Source organism: Hydra vulgaris, chromosome 01 (assembly GCF_038396675.1).
Source record: "Hydra vulgaris chromosome 01, alternate assembly HydraT2T_AEP".
In the NCBI taxonomy this organism is placed as follows: domain Eukaryota; kingdom Metazoa; phylum Cnidaria; class Hydrozoa; order Anthoathecata; family Hydridae; genus Hydra; species Hydra vulgaris.
The window spans coordinates 73,045,331-73,069,908 of NC_088920.1; the positions used below are offsets into that span (position 1 = coordinate 73,045,331).

Below are 24,578 nucleotides of genomic sequence, written 5' to 3' on the forward strand. Positions count from 1 at the left end.
GTTGGCTCTTAAAGTTTAACAATTTGTTGACAGCAGGTAGGGGCGGGGGAAAAGAAGTGAGAGGTAAAAAATTGTTGACATTAATTGACGGCCCCTAAGTAGGAAAATAGTTATAAAAAAATGCTAATAAAATTCTAGACTAAACATTCCACACAAAGTGTGACATTCCAGTCACAAAGTGTTATGAAATTGTTAATCATATTTCTCCATTAAACTTTAGCCCAAAATGTGAATGTTGAATATATTTTGTATTATTCAAAATAGTTTCACGAACAAAAATTCCTGAATTCTTATTGCTTTCTGGTGCAACAAATATTAAATAAAAAAAATCCTTTCTTTACCACTACAGACGAGGCAAATGTCAGCGCTGGAGGACTTTTATCACGGCGTTATTGTTTGACCAATCAAATGTTTGATAGTCGGAAGTATAAGTGGGATTTGCAGTTGGAACTTAGTTTACTTGGTTGGAGAGCTTTAAATTACTTTCAATCTTAGCAAATAAATAGGGTTTTTAAGTTATTAACAAAAATGCTGAATTTTCTAAGCAAATAAGAAACAAAAACATTCTTAACTATTTACGCTCTTTGAAATGAAAGAAATAAAAATACTATATACATTAAAATATAAGATAAAATCCAAATGCTGTCATACAATCATCCAGATGTTATCACGCAGGGTATCACGAGTATTTACAACAATCTAATCAATATAAATAGAAATCTTTCAACTTAAGGTACAATTACTTTGAACTTATCTCATACGATTTGTAGCATTTGTTAGAGGTGCATTGCTTAGCTTTCTTCGAAACAATAGCACATGGGGTTCTAAAAAGTAATAAAGATATAAATTATATACAGTTTTAAATTTTTTTGCATGTACGTGTATGTGTGTGCGTGTGTATATATTTAAACACGTATGTTTAACTCTTTCATACAAATTTAAATTTACATTGAGAAAATTTTGCTTGATTGTGGTCACCAGCATCATTAGCTTGTAAAAACTAAATCGACTTAAAGTTGACTAAAACTAAATCGACTTAAAGTTGACTAATCGAAAGTAGAAATAAGTCAACTTTTGAAAATCGAATAGTCAATTTAATCGAGTAAAAGTCGAATTAATCGAGTCGATTTAGAAGAGTAAAAATCTGAAAATCCTTTTATCTTTTCATTCGATTTTACAATCTTTAATTTTTGTTTGTTCATTTAATAACAAAAGCATGTACTATTATAACTATTACCTAGTTTTTTGTTTACTTTCTTAAAGTTTTATCTAATTCATGGCATGTTAGCCTTATTTATACTCTTCTGCGGTGCTCTGTGATAAGACCGTAAGGATTTCTGGGAGCATCTTAACAACTATTTTTTGTTTTTAATTCATTAAGTTTTGCTTTTGCCTCCTTAGTAATAGTTATGCAACTATTTCTGTTATCTCTTAACAATGATACAGCTCTAAAACTTTTTTAAAAGTTTAAAGATTCTAAAACTGGCTGATAGTAAGGTTTCCTAAAGTCTGTGGTAACTCTGATAGAGGTTGATTCCATCAAAAACTGTAAAACATCAGAGTATTAACAGCGCCATGTTGGTTTCCTGCTCTGTTTTTGTAGTTGTTAATAATAAAGAACTCTTTGTTACAATTTCGGCTTGATTAGCAGAGATAAGGCAACTGTGTATCTTATTACTAATGATATTCACTATCGATGAACCAAATCAAGTTTAACACTACATCTACATTAACAGTCTGGCTCCATTTACATAAATGAATACACGTATCTGACTATACTACTGCAACCATGAAAAAATAATTGAAAAGAATATTTCCTCTAATTGATATATTTCCTTTACTTCACTTCTTGTAAAAATATTTTTTCTGTAATCTCTGAGAAATAGATCAGTCTACTGTTAGACATCACTTCAACAATTGTTAGTAAAGCTATTTCTCACTTACAACTTGTGGTCTAAACAGCATCAAACTCATCTGCAGCTTGAGGTTTGCACAGCATACCTATCAGTCTTATAAAAATGTTTTCAAGAACTCTCATCAAAACTCTCTGAACTATTTGTATTTATTATATTTATACTATATTTATTTATAATATAATCATTTGTTATATTTATTTAACAAGTGTTGCAATAGTAGACTAGTGGCGGTGGCAGAACACTTGGTCCAAAATGCATTCAAAAATATAATGAGCAATTATGTATAAATGGTGTTAGTCTCAAGAATAAAATAAGCTAAAAGGTTTTGAGTCAGACAAAAGCATGACCAACTTAGGACGGGAAATTTATGTTTAATTTATGTTAAGCACAATAGCAAGTAAAAAAATGTTTTAACTATTAACATGATATTGTGAATTCAATACTTATTACAAAAGAATAAAAAAGTAGCCTAAGCCATATTAGGTCTTAATGCATATTTAGTCAAATTGCAAGGTTAGATCAAGACTGATCAGTCGAATTTAAATATACAACTCTAAAAGTCCAGAAAAACTGTTTTTCATTCTTTCTAAAGAACGTCATTTAAAATAAAACTATTGTTATTTAAGCAGCCAGAAGTTTCAATTATAAAAATCAAGCCTCTGACTGGCCAAAAGAAAAATGATGATGCTACATTCTATTTAGATCAAAAAACAGAAAGAAATGGACGGACATGACAAAACCTTTGGGATTAAAGCAAAAACACTAGTAAAAAAAAAAAGACAGATATCGGAAAATCATACTCAGCTATAAAGTAAATGAAAGAGAAAAAAAAGAAGGTAGACAGTATGATCAGGCTTGAATTAACGCAAGAAAAAAAAACTAATAGCAAAAAAAAATATTTTTTATGAACCTCTGTAAGAGTAAAAACGCAAATAATAAAATATTTAAAACCACTTTAATTAGTCATAGAAAACCATTGAATACGTTCATGCTGACAATAAAACACGGGTCATTTTTAAAGAGTATTGAATTGCTTTTGTAAAACAACAATAAAACAAAATTGTTTTGACAATTGACTTCGTGATGCTGCTTTACTGCTGCTTTATACAAGGTTAAAAGAAAACAAAGTAAATAAATAGAATTGAACTAATAAATTAAAACATTATCAAAACTTTAAACATTATCATCATAAAACTTTAAACTTCATATTTGCGCAAAAACATGATATACATCTAAAGACCAAACGAGTAAGATCAAAACATCCAAATTGTTTTGTAATAAACAGTATAGAAAAAACTTGGTTTAGTAAATCAATTTTTATTTCCTTAAGTATATGCTTAAATTATTTTTTTAGAAAAAAATTTCTTTTAACAGAAAGAAATTTTTATTTTTTTTAATTTGAATTTTCTATAATTTAATTTTTAGTTTAATGTTTACAATAATCACTGGTTAAATTTTTGCAATAAAGTATTTCTACTTTTTTAATAAACTATTTTTAAGAAACGAAAAATAATTAACTATTCAAAATTTTTTTTTTTTTTTTTTTGTTATTTTTTTTTTTTTTTGTTATTCACCTCCTCAAGGCCGAGAAGACCACTACAGATGAGGAGGCTACTTAATAATGGTTATATATGGTTTACGATTATAATCGGTTATAACGGTTATAAATGGTTTATACGGTTATAATTTTTATACGGTTTATACGGTTATAATTTACGGGTATAATATTAAATGGTTTATAACGGTTATAAATGGTTATAACGGTTATAAACGGTTATAAATGGTTTACGATTTAAGTAAAACTTTCTTTCTCACTTGCACTATGTTCTAAATCTGATATTGTTACAGTAGCTAGATCTATGTTTAACTTTCAGGAATGCTCTTCGCTATGCCACTGGGTATTACAGATATCACTGAAATTAAATTTATAAATATTGAGTGTTAAAATTCTTGTAAACTTAATTTTTTTTTATTCCAAATTGCAAAATTATTTGAATAAGAAAATTTCAAAAGACAAAAATTCTCTTGTTCAAATGGAGTTTTTTTAAAAAAAAAAAAAAAATCCTAAAAACAACTTAATCTTAATATCGCTTTAAATAAAATGAAAATATAGAAAAAACGTTATTGCGTTTTTCATATCTCCAGACTTCTGAAGTGTAAATAGAATTATTTGTATAGCTAGCTTTTGTGAGTCTTTGAGTATATTAATTAAATTTAACAGTTAAGTAACTTAACTCTAGTAACTTAACTGATTGTTTTGATTTAGTTTATAGGTAAATTTACTGTCATTTACGTTTATCCATTAAGTAAATCAAACTAAATTTAACTTTAAAATATTATAGGCTTTGACGCAGAGAATTAAAGTAATTTAAATTCAAAAGCACTTTATGTTGAATGAAAATCTCTATGCAAAAGAGCAAGCGATGATTATACTTAAATGATATATTATACATACTAAATTTCTAACTTCGACCCGAAAAGTGAAACCGCTTTTGCCTTTTTTACAAATGGCAGATTAAATTTGTAAACAAATACTATTTAACTTTTCTTTTCTTAAAAATGAAGAAATATATTTTAAATATAAATACTATTTATGTAAAAGTGTTGAAAGGAAATTAGATTACTTGTAAAATAATAATTTATGTTTTCTAAATTCATTTCTGATTAGAAAGAGTTTAAAGTTTTGAATAGGAAAGTGAAACGACAGACGCTTTTGAAGTATTTTTTTATGAATAATAATTCATAAAAAATTAAATAAATTTTTAATAAACCTTAAAAAAACTTTTATAATTAAGTATTTTATAATTATTAAAATGTGTTTTTGAATTATCTTTAATTTATTCTAATTATTTTTAATTATTTTTTAAAATTTTTTAAAAAAAATAAATAAATAAATAATTAGAATAAGTTAAAGATAGGAACTTTTGATGCTTACATTTTTAACTTTTATTACACAAATTGATTTAAGCCTTTGCCCTTTTTACAAATGGTAGACTATATTTATAAACAAAAAAAGCAGCTTCATTTTTCGTCCAATAAAATCCCGCAAGCTAGACATTTAATTTATATAATGTATGATTGTCATATAATTGATTCGAAAGATAAATTTAGTGTGACATACTTTATGACCCCTAATGGACAAAAAAATTTCTTTTAACAATGGCCACAATGGCCAAAAAAAAAACTAAACATAAAAAAATTTGCAATATACTTAATTAGAGCTCTGATGGTCATGATAACAAGGACATGGAAGTTAATGAGAAAGAACAGAATATTGAGAAAAATATTGATGTTGCTGAAGTAGATATCCGCTTAGGGTGGAACAGTGACTTGAATTATGAACCTCATAATGAAAGACAATCAGAATTTATTATATTAAACCTCCCCAGAAGAATTATGCAGTGCGATGGAATCACTTCTGAAGCAGACAGGCTAAAATTGTCTGATAATAAAACATCTATGATTATGTCTGCTGTAAATAACGCTGCTGGTAGAAACTTTGACAATTTTGATATATCTAAATTGACATCTTATCAAAGTAGAATGTTAAATCAACAGAGGATTGCTGAGATTGTTATAGAAAATGTGAGCCTCAAACCACCTCAGTTTGGTGCCCTTCACTGGGATGGAAAATTGCTACAAAACACACTAGGTGTGCAACATAAACAGTTAGCTGTGCTTATGTCAGGTGCTCCAGAATACAGAGAAGGAAAAAAACTCAAGCAAATGCAACACAAGATCTTCGAGACACTTAGGATCTAAGCAACAAGATTGTGGCATTGTTATTTGATACCACTGTCAGTAAAAGTGGCAAAAACAATCGTGCTGTTAAATTGATTGAAGAAAACTTAGGTCGAAAACTTCCTCACCTTACCTGTTGGCACCACATTCTTGAAATTTTCATTGAAGAAGTTTGGAATAAAATATTTGGAAATATTTTTGGGCCAGAGAAACAATTCTTTGCTGAATTTATAACTGCCTGGCCTATATTGAATAAATATTTGCCAATTGAAAGTTTCGCTGTTGAAAGCACCTGGTAGCAAAACCTCAAAGAACAGACCATACAGCATTTGACACATCTACTTGCTAATGAAGATGCAACAAAATTTTCAGGAGATGAATAATGAGAATGTGCAGAGTACACAATCATCATTTCTTGGGCAAACTCCACAGCGAGATGTCCACTTTCTTAAACCAAGAGCTATCCACAAAGCTCAGTAGATGGCATGTAACAACCAAGCCTTTTAGAATGAATAGATATTTTTCTCTTTTCCACCAGCTCAGATAAAAGCTAACATTGGTGCTGATGTAACTTTAAATGACCTACAATTCATCCATGACATGATGGACTACCAAGAAATAGATGAAAAAGTTGCTGATGTTTGTCTTTCCAAAAAAACTAACCACCGTTGGTATTTGACAGAAGAGGTAGTACAATTTACCTTTTTTCAGCAAATATGTTAGTTCCACAATGAAAAAAGATATGGCAGCCAAAATCTTGTAAGTTCCAGTAACTGAAAAATTTTGTCTTGGTGTGCCAGTTTTTAGTAAAATCACTTGTCAAACAAGTTTGTCAAATATTCTAGGACTTAAATCTTACCTATTGTTCAGCATTTTGAGCGCCAAATCAGATTGGCTTGCTAAACCAATTGAACAATGGAAAGAGCAACAAGGATACCAAGAAGCTGAAAAACTCGTTTGTACAGTAAAAATTATAAATGATACTGCAGAGAAAGGAGTGAAACTGATTTCAGCATTTGCCACAATCATAACCAGTGATCTCCAACAAAGAGAATGGTTACTGCAAGGCACCAAAAATCTCAGGCAGTAATACCCTGATTTTGGCAAAAAAAACTCTTGGGCAATGAAATAACATTATTAACATTAAGATATTTTGACTGTAACTGTGAAAAAAATGGCAGAACTAGCTTGGTTTAAGTGGATAATTTACCACATATTATACAAGCTGCTTTTGTTTGGCTTGATTTCTGTTATGTAATTTTTATTTACTTGAAAAACGTAATTCAGGGTAGTTCCATGTCAAGTCAAGCAAAAAAAAATTTCAGATTTTGATGATTATTAGAATACAAGCTTATATTAATGAAAAAAAAATTCACTCAAAATTTTAGCGTCTGACTCCTTATGGTTTCTGAGATATCAATATTCAGTCCCAATCTCTTTTTTGATTATTTTTTCAGCGCCATTTATTTTTTAAGCTAATTACATAACACAATTAGCATTAACTTATGACATACTTGCACAATAATGTTGAAAATTTGTACCAATCTGTTTTTTAGGGAGAAGAACTCAAAAATGATACCTAAAACACTAAAAAATTAAAGCTTCTCTATAAAAATCCAATTTCAAATTGGTGTAACATTTTTTATAAATTTTTTGATGCCACGTACAAAAAGAAGTATATCTTGAAATGCCTAAAAGATATGATTCTGAAAAATTTTCTAATGGGTCTATACATAACAAACTCTTTATTACAAAAAAACTGCAGGAGTTTTCTTTTTTGAATCAGATTTATTTGGATTAAAAGTTTTACTAAAAAATTAAGAAAATTGTTATTTAATAATGAAAAAAATTATATACATTTTTTTGTGCACTTTTTTGATTTTATAATCTCAGGAACTGATCTTATATATAAACTTGTTTGCATTTCACATTAAAAATGTTCACTTTATACAACCTTCATGCCTGATTTTTTATTTATTAGACATTATTTTAGGGAGAGGAACTCAAAAATGATGGCTAAAACAAATTAAAGCTTCTATATGAAAATTTAATTTCAAAATAATGTAATACTTTTTGTAAGTTTTTTGATGCCGTGTACAAAAAATTAGGGATTGCATCTCGAAATTCGAGAATTCTGGAATTTGTTTTCATAATATAGTTTGGAATTCTGAAAATTTTTCCAGCGAATTCCTGAATTCCGTAATAATTCGTTAAGATTTGCTTATTGCATTATTGCAGTTAACGGTTGCATGTCTTCAGTTTATGTCCACATGTAACAATATTTATATTTGGTATAACCTCGTGTTCATGCCTTATTTTTCACGATTTTCAACAGTGTTGAGATTTGCTTATTGGAGTGCGGTGTGTATTGAGTTATTTGGATCAATTTTTTTTAAATAGGTAAGCAAATAATAGCAGGAATAATAGCAGTTTCAATTTAACAACATTTTTTTATAACTATTTAATTTTAATTTTGTTTTGTTTTGTTTTGTTAAATTATTATCAACAGTACACAAATGTCTTCAAAGAAAAGTTATTTGGAATACACAAAGCAATGTAAAAATAAAATTTTGTTTGGATTCATTTTTTAAGAGATTCAAAAAAACTAACAGCAAAATGCAAATTATATTATGAAATAGTAAAAACCGCTGGTTCAACGACAACACCGCAGCACACGCATTTAAGAACAATATACAATATTAATGTATTAAAACGGGATATTGTGCAAGATGAAGATCCAGAAAGCAGTGCATCAAAAATGATGATTACTTATTCAACAAAAAAGATGAATTGTATTACAAATGTGTGCCTTAGATAATATGCCATTCAAAATTTTCTGTACGTCTATGGATTTGAGAAATTTGTTTTTGGCTAGAGGCGCTCGAGATCATGTATTACCAAAATCACCTGAGTCAATTTGCAAAATGGCTTTAAAATACACACATAAAAATGCGGGCTAAAATGATGCAGGATTTTATATATTTAAAAGGAGATGGAACAAGATTTTGCTTAACTCTAGATGAATGGACATCTTCAAGAAACTGATGTTATTGATATGCGAATGTCCATGGCAAGAAACAGTTTTGGAATTTAGGTTTAGTACCTGTTTAAGGACAATTCCCTGCAGAGAAATGCATTACAGCTCTGAAAATCACATTGCAAGATAGCAACCTAAATATCGATAAAGATATTTAGATTGTTGTCTTGATATACATTTATAACAACTGATGGGGCAGCTGTGATGCAAAAAGTTGGATGGCTTTTGCCATTTTATCAGTTGTTGTGCTTTAGCTGTAATTGATGCTCTGTATAATAACTCAAATACAACTGAATTGGTGGCTCAAACATATACAGAAAATGTTGGTGTAGAAGATCAAGTAAGTGACTTCGATGAATCGGATGAGGAATACATTGAAGATGAAAATGTTGGGTATATTGAAAAAACTTATTATGAAGCTGCAATTCTTCTTAGCCCTACTACAAACAAGCATATCAATAAGTTCATGATAAACCTTTGATCATTCAACTTCACTAATCATTAACTTAATATTTTGTTGGTAGGTATGCATACAGTATACACACACACTGTATGCGTACCAAATGCTCACACTGTAATTCGCTATTTTGGACGATTTGAGCAAAAGTGAGAAAAACAATTTTTTATATTTTATATTTAACTAGCATGAGTTACCCGGCGTTGCCTGGGCCAATATTTAAACTGGCTTACCTGATATCTGTACACAAAAATGGGCCCAAAAATGGGCCTAAAAAATCAGCCCAAAAAATGGTCCATTTTAGGGCCCCCTTGACCCCGGGGATCGGGGTACGGGGTCAAAACCCAGCTAAGAACCTTCTCCCCCTCGAGGACTACCCCCATGCCAAATTTCATCGAGATCGGTCCGGCGGTTTGGATTTCTATAGAGAACAAACAAACAAACACACACAAACACACATTGCCCTTTATATATATAGCTGGAGTTACCCGGCGTTGCCCGGGCCAATATTTAAACTGGCTTACCTGATATCTGTACACAAAAATGGGCCCAAAAATGGGCCTAAAAAATCGGCCCAAAAAAAGGGTCCCCCCTGACCCCGGGGTCAGGGGGGCCCATTTTTGGGCCCCCTTGACCCCGGATATCGGGGTACGGGGTCAAAACCCAGCTAAGAACCTTCTCCCCCTCGAGGACTACCCCCATGCCAAATTTCATCGAGATCGGTCCGGCGGTTTGGATTTCTATAGAGAACAAACAAACAAACAAACACACACACACATTGCCCTTTATATATATAGAAGATTATTTATATCAGGATAACTGGTTTTAAACTTAGCATACAGTAAATACACATACGTACAAATGAGATATTTCCTTTCATTCTTATTTTTTTTTTCAGGGAAAGATAAAATACCATTTTTCAGCAGCAGTTTGCGTAACATCTGCACCATATAAGTAACATTTGCGTAAAATCTACATCATATAGTAACATTAAATTCTTTTTCTATACATTTGTTAAACCAAGGTATTAGAACCAGCAGTAACTGAATTTTCTGATTCCATTCGAAAGTTAACATTTTTTCTTTAATTTTTCTTAAAAGTATATCCATATCATTTGTTTTACATTAAACTTCCTTAGATAATTTATTGAAGGAATCTTCTTGGCTTAATTGATCAGGATCTTTATTTAAAATACTTCCAACACCTAACTTTACTGTTTTTTGAACATATAATGATTTCTTTTTTCAACTGAGAACAACTCTGGAGTTGTTCTCAGTTCAAAAAAGAAATCATTATATGTTCAAAAAACAGTATTAACACCTAAACAGCTGACTATTCACCGCATGCGTTTTGAGAGGACTTATGTTTATAGCCACCAAAAAAAATTGAGATTTAAGAAGTTCATTATTTTTATCTGGCTGCAAGCCGGTTCTCCTGGTTAGGGTGCCCCACTTTTAACCTGACCAAAAAAAAAGCAAATGCACCCTATCTCAATCATGCTTATATGGTACCAGGACACACCAAAAAATTTTTTAGGTCTCCAAGTCAAGGGGTTCCAGTACAAGGTATTTTCATATGTGAGGTTTCATTGAATTATTTCCTCCCCTCCCTTTTGGTGCCCCCCAATTTATGAATTGAATAGTAGAAAATCGCCCATTTTACATTTATTTTTGTTCTGAAAAAAAAATCTTTCATTTAAGAGTTAATACTTGTACAAACTTGTTATTTACAACAATTAAAGACAAATAAAGTCAAAAATCACATTAAAATTACATAAAATCACTTTTTTCATGTCTTTTCCAACCTTTTTTCGGTTTATTTGCATGAAATCTTCTAGAAGACCTTCATCATGACTTTCAGCCACAATTATTTTAGAAATAAATTTCATTTTATTTCTAAAATAATTGTCTTATTTTAGAAATAAAATGAAATTTATACAAAAATTGAAATATAATGTCTTGGATGAATAAAGTCAGATTCAAATATGTTGTTTTTGCAATATTTTGACATTGTTTTAGCGGCATTAATGCTTTATTTAAATAATTGCTTTTATGTAAAATATTATAAGACCCTTTCATTTTATACTTTTCAGATTATAACAAATTTCTTAAAATTTATAATGGCTGATGATGATGATGATGGATTTCCTTGTAAATCTCCAAGGAGTAGAAATGGTCAGAGTACTGTAAAAGGGAAAAATGAGGAGAGCTCCTTGGTAACTACATGTTGCAGGAGTTTTTCTGCAATGAGATATACCTTTCCTTGGACTAACAGGAATTGCCAACCAGGAACCTCAGGTACATCCTTTAACATAAGTTTAGCTCCACTGAGAATTAATAGGTGTAAAAGAACAATCTACATACTTCAGCATCCATTAAAAATGTTTGCACCAAACAGGTAATATTTTAAGATTTAATTAAAATAATGAATTTGAAAATCTTTTTTTAAGTGAAAAACTTTTGAAACAAATATGTAAAGACTTTTATATATGTTTAGACTACCCACACTGGGAGAAGTTTGTCGTCGAATATATCGGTTCAGGTCAAGTTAGCATAATCAAAATGCAAAACTAGCCTGTGCACAAAAGACAATGTCAAGACCTATGCTTCGCATTGGAGGGGAGTGTACAAAAAGTAACAAGGAAGAATTTACTGGAGTATGCATTCTGAGAGAACTGTTGAGTATTTGGGACAAGGGTGGGTTTAATTCAAGATTTTGGGTTACAGAACAAGTAGTGAAGAAGAAGCTTGAGAAATCTTATGAACCCTACAAGAAACTGTGTAGTCTAAGAACTCTTATGGAAATAAACAAGATGAAAGAAGAGCAATATAAAATAAAAACAGAGAGTTTTATAAAAGAAGCAAACTGTGTTTTTCCTGTTTATAAAACAGGCATCTTAAAACATATAAGAGATGATGAAAATAGAGACAAGAAAGCAAAGACAGAAGATATTAAGTTCCTGAAGAGAGCATTTAAAGGTGAAATGGTTAAGTTTGACACTGGGAAAGATAAATCTTAACAAGAAAAAATGATAGACGAGGAAAAACGAATGTTAGATATGATAGAAAGTATGCGTAGAAAAAAGCAACATAAAAAAGAAAAACAAGAAATTTCAAAGAAAAAAGCTATAGAGGACATAGAAAGGATGAAAGATTTTGAGAATTATCTTCAAGTGGTATGAGTGCCACTGATGCTGACAGTGAATTTGCCAAAAAAAAAAAAAGAAGAACAGTGAAGATAGTGTTTACATAACGATTTCAATGAATGATGTTCTTGACAAGTGGGTTTCTTTTCTTGACGAGGTACAAGGTCAGTGTTCGAGCTAAAACTTCATTTCTGTCCTCACTTTTCAAGATTGGTGGTGTTGATCTAAATACAGTTCCTGTATAAAAGAGTAGTCTAGATAAAAACAAAAAGATTGTGATTGAAATGAAGCTAGAATAGCGAGAGAAAAAATCTGGATAAAGCTTGGGGTTTAAAGGTCAGTTCGATAGTGTTTGACCAGTTTTGTATCAAAACTGGTCAAACACTATCGAACTGACCAAAAAATGTCTGAAACTGTAGAAAAGCTTGCTGCCAGTATATCATCCCCAGGTCAATGAATCCTTAGATTTCTTGCTAGGAGTTCTAGAAATTGAGTCATCTAAAGGGCAGCATCAAACTATAGATATTCAAAACATATCAGAGTATTATGAGCTAACTGACCAGATCACTGGCTTTAGTGCAGATACAATGGCCTCTAATACTGGAAAATACAAGGGGGCAATTAAGTTCTTGGTGGAATATGTGCTTAAAAGACCTGTACTTTGGCTGCTTTGTAGGTAAATAAATATTTTGATAACATATTTTAAAAGTTTGTTGCACTAAACTGTTGCAAAATTATTACATTTTGTATCTTTTGAAAATTGATCTTTAAAGGCACCATATATCTGAATGGCATATTTTCCATGCAATGGATTATATTCAAGGTTCAACAAAATCTCATACAATATATAACGATTTTCAAAAAATCTGGCCAGAAATAAGAAAAAGGGCAAATAATGTTGATCAGTTGCTGTTATTCAATTATGGAAGAGAGGAGTATATGGTAGATTTTCATAGAAGGGTATTAAATACTAAGAACTTTTGCATAACAGCCCTAAAACAAGATTGTTTTCAAAGAGGGACATTATAAAGTTCTTTGTGAGCTAATAGTCATTTACCTTGGTGGCCATGTACCTGGTTTCCAGTTCAAACAACTAGGTGCCTACCATCAAGCAAGGTTCATGGCTGATTATCTATACATGCTTACAATGCAGCTGACTTCAAAGATTAATTTAAAGTTGAATAATAGTTAGAAAGATATGCTTGAACTATCAACTGACTTTATTGTCACATTTTATGGAGCATACTTTTTAAAGTCTACTCTGGCGGCCCAGGCCATCACATGATTTGGATGCTTATAAGCTAGCTTATAAAATGATGAGCAATAAGCTCATCATTTTATAAGCTAGCTATATATATCCAAGTATGGTCCCCTGGGAAAGCTGCTCCATGCAAGCCTGGTCCGTCATAGTTGGTACCTGACCACACAGGTAGTTATTCTTTGAATAGCAAATAGACATTTAGAACTGAAGGAAAGAGCTGGACTAGCTCAGAAGCTGCTAAGTTTCAATTATCTGCAACCTGATAATTTCGAACGGGAACAACCTCAACATCCAACTTATGTGGTTCCTATTCATTTTTGTCCGACTTTATCACTAAGGACTCCTGGCTGCTCTTCACATACCTAGGTATAACTATGGGAGTAATCAACACATGGATAAAGGATAACTTTGAAAATGATTACTACAGACATTTTCAACATCAGATGGAGAATCTAGCAGTAGTAAATGACAGGGCTGAGCGCCATATAAAACTTAAGCAAGATTTTGGGGTGAAAGTCATGAAAAAAGTTTTTTACAGGATACCATGTAAGTTGTGCAAAAAAAACCGAAAAGAGGTTGGAAAGGACATGAAAAAAAGTGATTTTATGTTCTTTTAATGTGATTTTTGACTTTATTTGTCTTTAATTAATGTAAATGCCAAGTTTGTACAAGTATTAACTCTTAAATGAAAGATTTTTTTTTTCAGAACAAAAATAAATGTAAAATTGACAATTTTCTACCATTCAATTCATAAATTAGGGGCACCGAAAGGGAGGGGTGAGGGATGGGGGGAATAATTCCATGGAACCTCGCATATGAAAGTACCTTGTACTGGAACACCTTGACTTGGAGACCTAAAAAATTTTTTTTGGTGTGTCCTGGGACCAAATAAGGATGATTGAGATAGGGTGCGTTTGCATTTTTTTGGTCAGGTTTAAAGTGGGACACCCTACTCCTGATCCATCATCTTTAAATGAAATCAGTTTAGTTATACATTAATACATTGACATATCTTTTCTCCAGGAATAACATTAATACCAATGTTTTTCAATTTCCCAGCAAGTTGTTTATTAATTTCATTGCATTTTCCCGAAAGCATGAGAGATAATTACTACTTCAGTATTTTGCAAAAAAATCTAGTATATATAATTACAATAAAGTTTAAAAAAAAGCTTCATGGTTAAGTAATATTACCTTTTCTTCTTTTTCCATTGTGTCAATTAAATGGATCACAGCAAGTTTTGTGGATTGTGGATTAATGTCTTAAGTAAACATTTTCATCAAAGCAAACCGTTGCATTTTTATCACTTTTAATGCCAGAACAACTAATTATCAAGTCTTTTTCTACATCATTGAGACTTAAAATTTCCTTGATATCATTGGATTTCACTCCATTTTTGATATTTTGATTTTCACATCATTTTTGATATCATTGGATGTTTGTTTGTGACAATTTTCTTAACTTACTAATCCAATTGAACATTTTTCTTTATCATTAACAGGGCTCGAATACAGCGTATCGCGATCGCAAATTGCGATTACTTTTCGCACCTTTGCGATTAGTTTTTTCTTAAAATTTGTTTTTTCGCAATCTTTCTTTTTTTCGTGATTATTCTTTTTTTATTTTAGAAGATTGATACTCTATTTGCAAATATTAATTTAAAAATATTATTTAAATTATTATTTAATTTTTATTATTATTTAATTATTAATTTAAAAATATTAATTAAAAATTAGTGTTCTTTTACAGTATAAAACTGCAGTGACTTCTGTAACGATAATTTTTTTTTAAAGTGGAGCATAAAGTAAAAGAAAGAAAAATAAAAGATTTAGAAAATCAATTAGCAAAAATGTTCAAATGCAGGAAAAAGACCAATTGCTTAAGGAAGGAAAAATTTATAAAAAACAAACAATTAAATACCTATTCGAATCAAGAGTAAAAGCTAATTATTGTAAATATTACCATATGTATGAAAGGCTGTTTTCAATCTCTCCAAAAATCACCATTGTTTATACATTTGGTAGCTTTACTTGACGTTTATAACTGACCGTTAAATGTGAATGATGGAACTTTTGGCGATAAAGCTATTGGTGAAGTTATTGAACATTTTTCTGGATTTTTAATTGGTGTAGGATGTGATTTGAATAATATACTTTATGAGTGAATCATTTTAAAAGCATACATGTTTCCCATCATAAGTAACAATCAAAATGAGTATTATTTGATAATCAGTATTTTAATATTCTTGATATTTTTGAACTATTTTTAATTTGTCCTTTTACAAATGCGAAAGTAGAACGAATGTTTTCACATATGAATCGCATAAAAAATGACTGGAGAAGTTGTCTTAGACGAGATCTCTTAGAATCTCTACTTCGGATAAGTGAAGAAGGTCCTGAGATTGACAAACTTGAACCTAATACTGCTATGGATGAATGGTATAATGATAAAGTTGAACGATTGTCAGCAAATTTTCATCATTATCCAGAAAAAAGAAGAAGAAAGTCAGGAAAAACAGACATTGATCTAGCGACAGTTAAAATATCGAATTTGGAAGAAAGTGAAAGCGAGGAAAAAAATTGTGACAACTTTTAATTTTATTTCAGCGCATTGTAACCCCTTAAAATTAAAATACTAAATAATAACTTGTAATGGCGTATGATTTTTTGCTTAGTAAAATAATTTTTTGTTAGTAAAAACCCTGAAAAATTGTAAGCATTAAACTAGTGAAATGATTACAAAATGATCAAAATATTTACAATTACGATCTAATACTTTTTCTATTAGCAATCAAAAAAAGTATTAGATCGTAAAAGATTCTATTATTTAGACACATTTTTTTCTTTCACTTTATTTTATTGGATAAAAAAAGTGAACGCTAACTTTTATTAAAAAATACATTGAATGAAAAAGCAATAGATAAAAATATCATGGGAATTTGATAAGGTTACTGAGATAAGAAAACTTACTTAATAAGAATTTAATTATCATTCTTGTTTGTGATTGTGCAGGTTTTCGTGAAAATGTTAAGTTTTAACATTTTATCACGATAATGTTTTTGTCATTTTTAATAGTTTTTTTATAACTGTTTCAAATTTATAGATTGTTTTGTTAGAGTTTTAAATAATTTTTTTTACTGTTAAAAATTTATAGAAAATTAAATATTCTAGTTGTTTTAAACAGTTTAAAATATGTAAATAAAATAGAAAATGAAATAATTAATTAAAAGAAGATTATATTAAGTTCATTGATTTTCCAAAAATACAGCCGTTAGATTTAATGCCGTTAGATTTAATATAATAATAGCAATAATGTAAATTATAACTAAAGCTACTTTACAACCGCTGAACGTAAATGTTATGACATCTTATGCAAAAATGAGACTTATTATATAGGTTATTATAAATAAGTTAAAATAAATAATGCCTCCTCCCCTCCGGCGGGAGTGGAGATGAGGTTATAAGCAACAACAAAATTGCGATTAGATTTTTTTACGTTAATTCGAGCCCTGATCAATATTTTTATATTACTTTTTAGTTTTGAAAGAAGTAATTTTAAAATAATTATTAGAAGATTCGTAAATAGAAAATCTTTCAATAAACAAGAAGGTTGTATAAAGTGAAAATTTTTAATGTGAATTACAACTAAGTTTATATATTAGAACAGTACCTGAGATAAAAAAATCAAAAAAAATGCAAAAAAAAAATATGTACATAAATTTTTCTTTTCATTATTAAATAACAATTTTTTCTTTTTTTTTTAAAAAACTATCAATGAAAATAAATCAGATTCAAAAAAGAAAGCCCCTGCAGTTTTTTTGTAATAAGGAGTTAGTTGTGTATAGAACCATATAAAAAATTTTCCGAATCATATCTTTTAGGCATTTCAAGATATACTGCTTTTTGTACGGGGCATCAAAAAACTTATAAAAAGTGTTACACCATTTTGAAATTGAATTTTCATAGAGAAGCTTTAACTAATTAGTGTTAAATAAAATATACAGAGGCTATTCTAGAAAAATAATTCAGGCAGTGGTGCCCCTCTGACCCGGAGAAATTTAGCAGAACAATTGCCCAATATCAGCTTTTTTTTTTTTGCAAAAAAAACAACAACAAACAAACAATATTTGCCATAAAAAACATAAAAAAAAAAAAAAACTCAAATTTTACTTTAGGCAGCGCCAGAATCAACGCCTAAATACGGTTGACGCTGCCAAACACGGTCTAGAATAGCCACTGATATATATATATATACAAATATGATATATACATACATATATATATATATATATATATATATATATATATATATATATATATATATATATATATATATATATATATATATATATATATATATATATATATACATATATATATTATGTAACCTGGAGCATGAAACATATAATGAATCCATCCAGGAGATTGCTGAATACCAATATTGCGCCATTCTGTTTCTGTCATTAACTGTGTTTTTGGTATTAAGTCGACATATTTTCTTGGAATGATGACATGTCTAAAAAATTTAATTAACATAAAATAAGATAACTAATAATTATTTGTACATTGTACAGAATAAACGAAAGGTTGTTATTAACAGGTTTGAAAAATATTTCAGATTTTCTCAAATAGATTTCGGCTAAAAAACCTACAGTTATTACATAAGTTATGGTTATTATGGTTACATCTTTTCAATTATCTAAATATAATAACATCTGTGCAATTACATCTGGAAATTTCGCAGATGTAGTTACATCTCTTCAACTATGTTAAGAATAACTACATCTGTAAAACTACATTAGAGAATTCTACAGATGTAGTTACATCGTTTCAATTATATAAAACAATGCATTATTTTAACCAGATGCAGTTACATATACAATTTTTCAGATGCAGTTACTAAATTATTAAATAATAATGCATTATTTTAACTAGATGTAGTTTCATTTATAGTTTTTTTTCAGGTGTAGTTACATCTGGAAAAAATTATAAAATAATAGTTCATTATTTTAACCAGATGAAGTTTCATTATGAAACTTTCATATATAGTTTTTTTTTAGATGTAGTTTTCAGTTACATCTGAAAAAAATAATAAACATAAATGTATAATTTTAACCAGATGTAGTTACATGTAATATTTTTTTCAGATGTAATTACATCTGGAGAAAATTCTTACAGATGTTATTGGACTTGGAGAAAAATTACCAGATGTAGTTACATCTTCCTAAAGATGTTTCTAGGGGTCATTGAATTTCCAGATAATATTGGACAGATTATTAAAAATAATCAGAAAATTTTCCAATTGTTTTTAGTGTTTTATTTTTGACAATTATGCATCGATTTTCTCAAGATGTTTTTTGCTACATATTTGCTCTCTTGCTATTAGAGAGAAAATATCAAAAACGAAAAAAATACAGAGCAATGGTACATCAAAATACTTCTATGATTGGTTTCGCTAATAAAAAATTGAACAGTAAGCTACTTTATTGAAGATATTAAAATCAGCAACTGATACTAGGTGTCACTAAAGTTAACTTACCCCAGTTTAAAACTTCAATATAATCTGCATTAAGTAAAAGTGAAAAAATTTTAAATAACAATGAAGGTTATCTAAAAATTGCTAAATGATTCTTTTATGAGTTTTTGATGAAAGATAATATTATTTGTCACACTGGCTTAAATTTCTCTCTCTCTCTCTCTCTCTCTCTCTCTCTCTCTCTCTATATATATATATATATATATATATATATATATATATATATATATATATATATATATATATATATATATATTTATATATATATATATATATATATATATATATATATATATATATATATATATATATATATATATATATATATATATATATATATATATATATGTATATATATACATATATATATTTGGAAGATTGACTAGAGTAGAGTTCAGTGAAGTAGAGCTCTGCGTATATAAGCCAAAAACTACTTTCATGAATTTCATTTACAAGTAAAGCTAATAGAAAAATACCCAATAATCTTGCATGTGATTTTTGTGTCACATATATCATTTACGTAAATCAATACTCACACCCAAAAAAAAATTATGCTGAAAATATTTTGATTCTATAATTTTTTGGATTTTAATAATCATTAGAATAGTATCTCTATTTAATATTACTTTTAGTATCTCGTTGAATATTTAAATGACAAATGGTAATCAGACATTTTCTTTGAAATCAAATCAAATCGAATCAATATATTTTCACTTTAATAATAACTTACAAACAGTTATAAACTGATAACACGTAAAGTCCTAAGATGGTATAAATTATGGCATAATAACAACAATGATAATAATAATAAGTAATAATAATAAATATTAATAACAATAATAGTAATAAATAATAACAATAATATTAAATACAAAAAAGTATAATCTGTATATATATTTTACTATATATAAATATATATTTTACTATATATTCATCTATATATATAATAGTGATAATCATTAATAATAATGTAAAATAAAAAATATAAAAATCATAATAATATCAATAACAAAAAATATAACAGGTAAAAAGAGGGAAAAAAATTGGAGAGAAGTTTAATGACATGGAAAGAAAAATAATAAATAGTAATAATAATATTAAATACAGTAATAAAAAAAAGTATAATCTACATATATATATATATATATATATATATATATATATATATATATATATATATATATATATATATATATATATATATATATATATATATATATATATATATATATATATATAATAGTGATTATCATTAATAATAATGCAAAATAAAAAATATAGAAATCATAATAACATCAATAACAAAAAATATAACGATATATTTTGATGACTTGGAAAGGAGAGTTAAAGAAGGAGAAGTCCTAGGAGAGTTTTGTTATGTACCAGAATTGTTTAAGCATAGTATTTATGTTTAAGCATAGTATTATAAAGAAATAGAAATATTAAATATACGTTAAAGTAAAATAAAAAGAATTGAAAAAAAAAAGAATTGTTACAGAGAATTAAGCAGAGCGATTGCATAGAAAATAGTTTATTGTTTATTTGGTAGTTTATTGTTTATGCGGTAGTGGTGTAGTGGTAAAAGCGCTCGCTTCATAAGCGAGAGGTTCTGAGTTCGATCCCCACCACGTCCCTGGTAGTACCGCGCTCAACTTGTTTCTCCGCGCAGCGGCCTTGTTCGTCAAGGTTTGTGTTTCGGAGTTATAGAGTTGAGAGAGGATTACAACCTCAATTAAGTAGCCTCCTCATCTGTAGTGGCCTTCTGGGCCTTGGGGAGGTGAAATAACAAAAAAAAAAAAAAATTTATTACATGTAACATGGTTTACAATGCCACAAATTTTAGAATTATATAAACTTTGCAGGATGATGAAAATGAGGGTGTTTGATTGTGACTAAATGAAAATTTATATATTTTTATGTTTTATTTTTAGAGTTTTATATTTTTATTTAAATTTTTGGTTTTATATTGTTGTTATTTTTTATTTTTATTTATGAGTTTTACACTTTTAGTATATTAAAAATTTAGTTATAGAGAATAACTAGGGTCACCCCCTAACTGATAGTTCATTGATTATTTTTATTGAGGATAAACTTTTTTACATGGGTTATAAAGGCATTTCTATTTTTCATTTTGGAGAATATTTTTTTAGTTTTAACAGGAAGAGAGTTCCAACAGTAAATTGATTGATACTTGATTGACTTTATGTCATACTTATGTGTTTGTTTAAAAGGCATAGAGAGACTACAATAAGATACAGACCTAAGTTTATAACTATGAATATTATTTGTGAATTTAAAATAGCAGAAGTGAAATACTGAAGCAGCTGGGCGTATTATTGTGAACAATGCCCCATACAAGAACACAGTTTGACAAGTAGATAAGTTCTTCAAGCTTTAAAATTTTAGAAAGATTATATAGTATGTCAGCACTAAAACTGTTAGGTTGAAAGTGAGTTATTCTTAAAGATTTATTTTGGAGATTTATAAGAATTTTTTTAAAAACGGATGACCTTTGTCTCCATATCTGACAGCCATAGTGTAGATGGGAGTTAAAAATAGCTTGCCAAATATTTACAAAATGCCTTATTTTGGTAAGCATTCCATTTGCTCGACTTTGTTTGATATGAATTTAATTTGCTAAATGAACAAAAAATTATTATCTAATAATATGCCCAGATATTTTATTTTATCTACAATATTTAGTTTTTGACCATAATTCTAAAATTGAGTTTTTTTAGTAATTTTTTTGCCTTGAGGTTTAAATAGAACTAATTCAGTTTTTTTGACATTCAAAGATATTTTGTTTGATCGCAACCATTAAACCAGTGATGCCAGGTCATAACTTAGGTACTTATTTAGCTTTTTAAACACTTATCTACATGATACATAATACAAATGCTTAAATCATTTATGTAGATAAGGAAAAGAAGGGGACCCAGAGTTACAACCTGAGGAACACCTATAGACAAAAACTTAGTAGTGGATGAGATATTACCAATAGTAACACTTTGTGAATGATGATGTTTAGTAGAGTGTTTCTTTCGGAATCTAAAGTACAGACTATATGCGCTATCTGATCTCATCTGTAGTGGCCTTCTCAGCCTTGAGGAGATGAATAACAAAAAAAAAAAAAAAAAAAAAAGTTTAAATAAGTTAGGGAATATCCCTGATTGAAAAGATTTATTTATTAAAATACTCAAGGCGAAGCTCAATTCTTGAGATGCTAAGGTCATTATTTTTGAAAGAATGCTATAATGGCTGAAGTGAAATCTAGGAGATATAATTTCTTTAGCAAGATTATCTGCAATTGAAGAGAAGTAATCATTAAATGTGTTTGCAATTATTTTCTTTTTAGTTATAGTTTTATTATTGATATTTAAACTATCTATATTATTGTTGTTTTTTGATTTAATATAAATAATACTCTTTATTCCTTTCCAGGTGTTTTTGAGGTTATTTCGATTTTCATTAAAGTAGGTTGAATAATATGTTTTTTTTTAGTATCGCAGTAGGTTACTAATTTGATTTCTATAATATTTGAATTTTTGAAAGTATTGTAGCATAAGTTCTCATTTTTACATTTTATAAACTTCTTGTGCAACTTATTTTTAATTTGTATTGACGTAATGATTCCATTAGTAATCCATGGCTTTGATAAAGATTTATTTGTCAGGGTTAGGGTTTTTTGGTAGACATTTTGAAAGGGGTATGATTATCAAGTAATCTTTTAAGTGCATCCAAAAACTTAGAAGTAGATTTATTAACAGAATAGTTCCCTTGCTGGTTTATCGAAAGCCAATCAGTTTCTTTTAGGTCTTTAAAAAAACTTTTTTCATCAAAATTTTTAAAACATCTATGATATAGTTTGGGATGAGACTGTTTTAATTTCTTGCATGGAAAGGATATGAACTGAATAAGATGTCTTCAAGGCATACTATTAGGTTATCTGATTTAGTATTTGGAGTGTAAAAGTTTATAAATATATTATCTATGAGTGTCTTTGATTTTGCAGTAATTCTGGTTGATTGAGTATATAATGGGAAGAGGGAGAAAGAGCACATAAGATCTAGAAAGTTAGAAACATCATTACAGGAGTCATACTTTAAAAAACTAATGTTGAAGTCTCCTAAAAGAACTATATTTTTAATCTCTAGTGATAACTTGTCAAGTAAGGTTTGTATATAAGTGATATTAAACTCACTAGTGTTCATACATGGGTGGCGATAAATGCAACCTACAATAGTATTTTTTTCTGATGGCAGTAAAATTTAAATTAAGGTTTATTCTAGTTCTTTTTTTTTTCTGAATTTCGAGGTCAGATCTTAAGTTATAATTTAATTCAGATTTTATATATATAATAGTTCCTCCTTTAATAGAATGAGTATCAGTACGTTCAAAGACATAGCTATTTAAATTTTTTATAATAAATTCAATTAGCATCGATAATTCATTTGGAAAATAAAAAGGAGAAAACATTTGACAATAATTTATTTGAAATGAAATATAACAAATATTTCTCTACCTATATTCATACTCTCCATCATCATACTTTGCTGAGTATTGCAACTCATCAACTGGAATCATCATTGCTTTTATGAAAGTCTTTTATTCACCCTAATCTTTTTTGTATGTACAAGATTCTATGGTAGGTCACCAGATTCTGGAAAAGACATTCATATAATGTTTTGAAGATATACTATGTTAGTACGCTTTGGTCCGTAAAATATGCACGAGTTACACTTTTATGAATTAGCCGAAGAGAAGAGACCATGGTAACTAATTTTTTATGGTAACTAATAGTTACCATAAAAAAAAAAAAAAACTACACTGCCACCTTGGGGCTCTCTAAGTTACAGGCAGTGACCCTCAAAATTTAGAGTCTATTGAGTCGAGATTATCTAACTTAATATTTAAAAAAATTCAAGCGGATGATTATAAAGGCTTTTTTAAAATTTTTTACTATAGTTGCATGACTTCGAAGATAAGGGAAAAAGCGAACAAGCTAAAAGGTAATAATATATAATAATCAGGATTTTAGTGAAACAACTAAGAGAGTTCGTAAAGAACTATTTGCACAAGCAAAAAGTCATAGACAAAATGGCTATTATGCAAAAATGAAATTTTAGACAAAAGCTCCGTTAAGGGGGCACAACCCCATAGACAAAAAAATCAATATTTATAGTTAAACAACTATTAATAAATATAGAGTAAATATAAAATAAAACAATGAAAAAAAATTGGGGTTGCCATGGGTGCCAATTTTTAAGTGGCAGAAACATAAAAACTGCCAATTGCGTTGCAAAAATATTCCAAAATGTAAAAGATCACATATAATAAAGTTTTCGATATAACTAGCTTGATGTTAGAGGTATGCGATGAACCTCAAAGACTTCATAAGTAACTTATTCCTTGAGACCGCGCTTTATTTCTTTAAATGATTTAAAAGCGATGCTAATTTTACCCCCAATGGTGAATAAAAAATGGC

General features: G+C 28.7%; 1 protein-coding gene across 1 annotated transcript; it reads right to left on the reverse strand.

Annotated features, from left to right (window-relative positions):
• Positions 1 to 564: 564 nt before the first annotated feature.
• On the reverse strand, positions 565 to 23,806 carry LOC101236723 (cyclin-dependent kinases regulatory subunit). The gene is made up of 3 exons (XM_065789130.1): positions 23,616 to 23,806; positions 17,946 to 18,073; positions 565 to 824 (listed from the first exon to the last, which is right to left on the reverse strand). The coding sequence occupies exons 1-3, from the start codon at positions 23,678 to 23,680 to the stop codon at positions 751 to 753; spliced, it is 267 nt and encodes an 88-aa protein (XP_065645202.1). The 5' UTR covers positions 23,681 to 23,806; the 3' UTR covers positions 565 to 750.
• Positions 23,807 to 24,578: the final 772 nt, after the last annotated feature.

Excerpts from the sequence above, each read along its gene's own strand:
- LOC101236723 (XM_065789130.1), bottom strand. The coding sequence starts at position 23,680 with ATGATGATTCCAGTTGATGAGTTGCAATACTCAGCAAAGTATGATGAT. Across the intron at positions 18,074-23,615 it reads GATGGAGAGTATGAATATAG|ACATGTCATCATTCCAAGAA; the intron begins GTAGAGAAATAT and ends TAAATTTTTTAG. Across the intron at positions 825-17,945 it reads TTATATGTTTCATGCTCCAG|AACCCCATGTGCTATTGTTT; the intron begins GTTACATAATAT and ends ATTACTTTTTAG.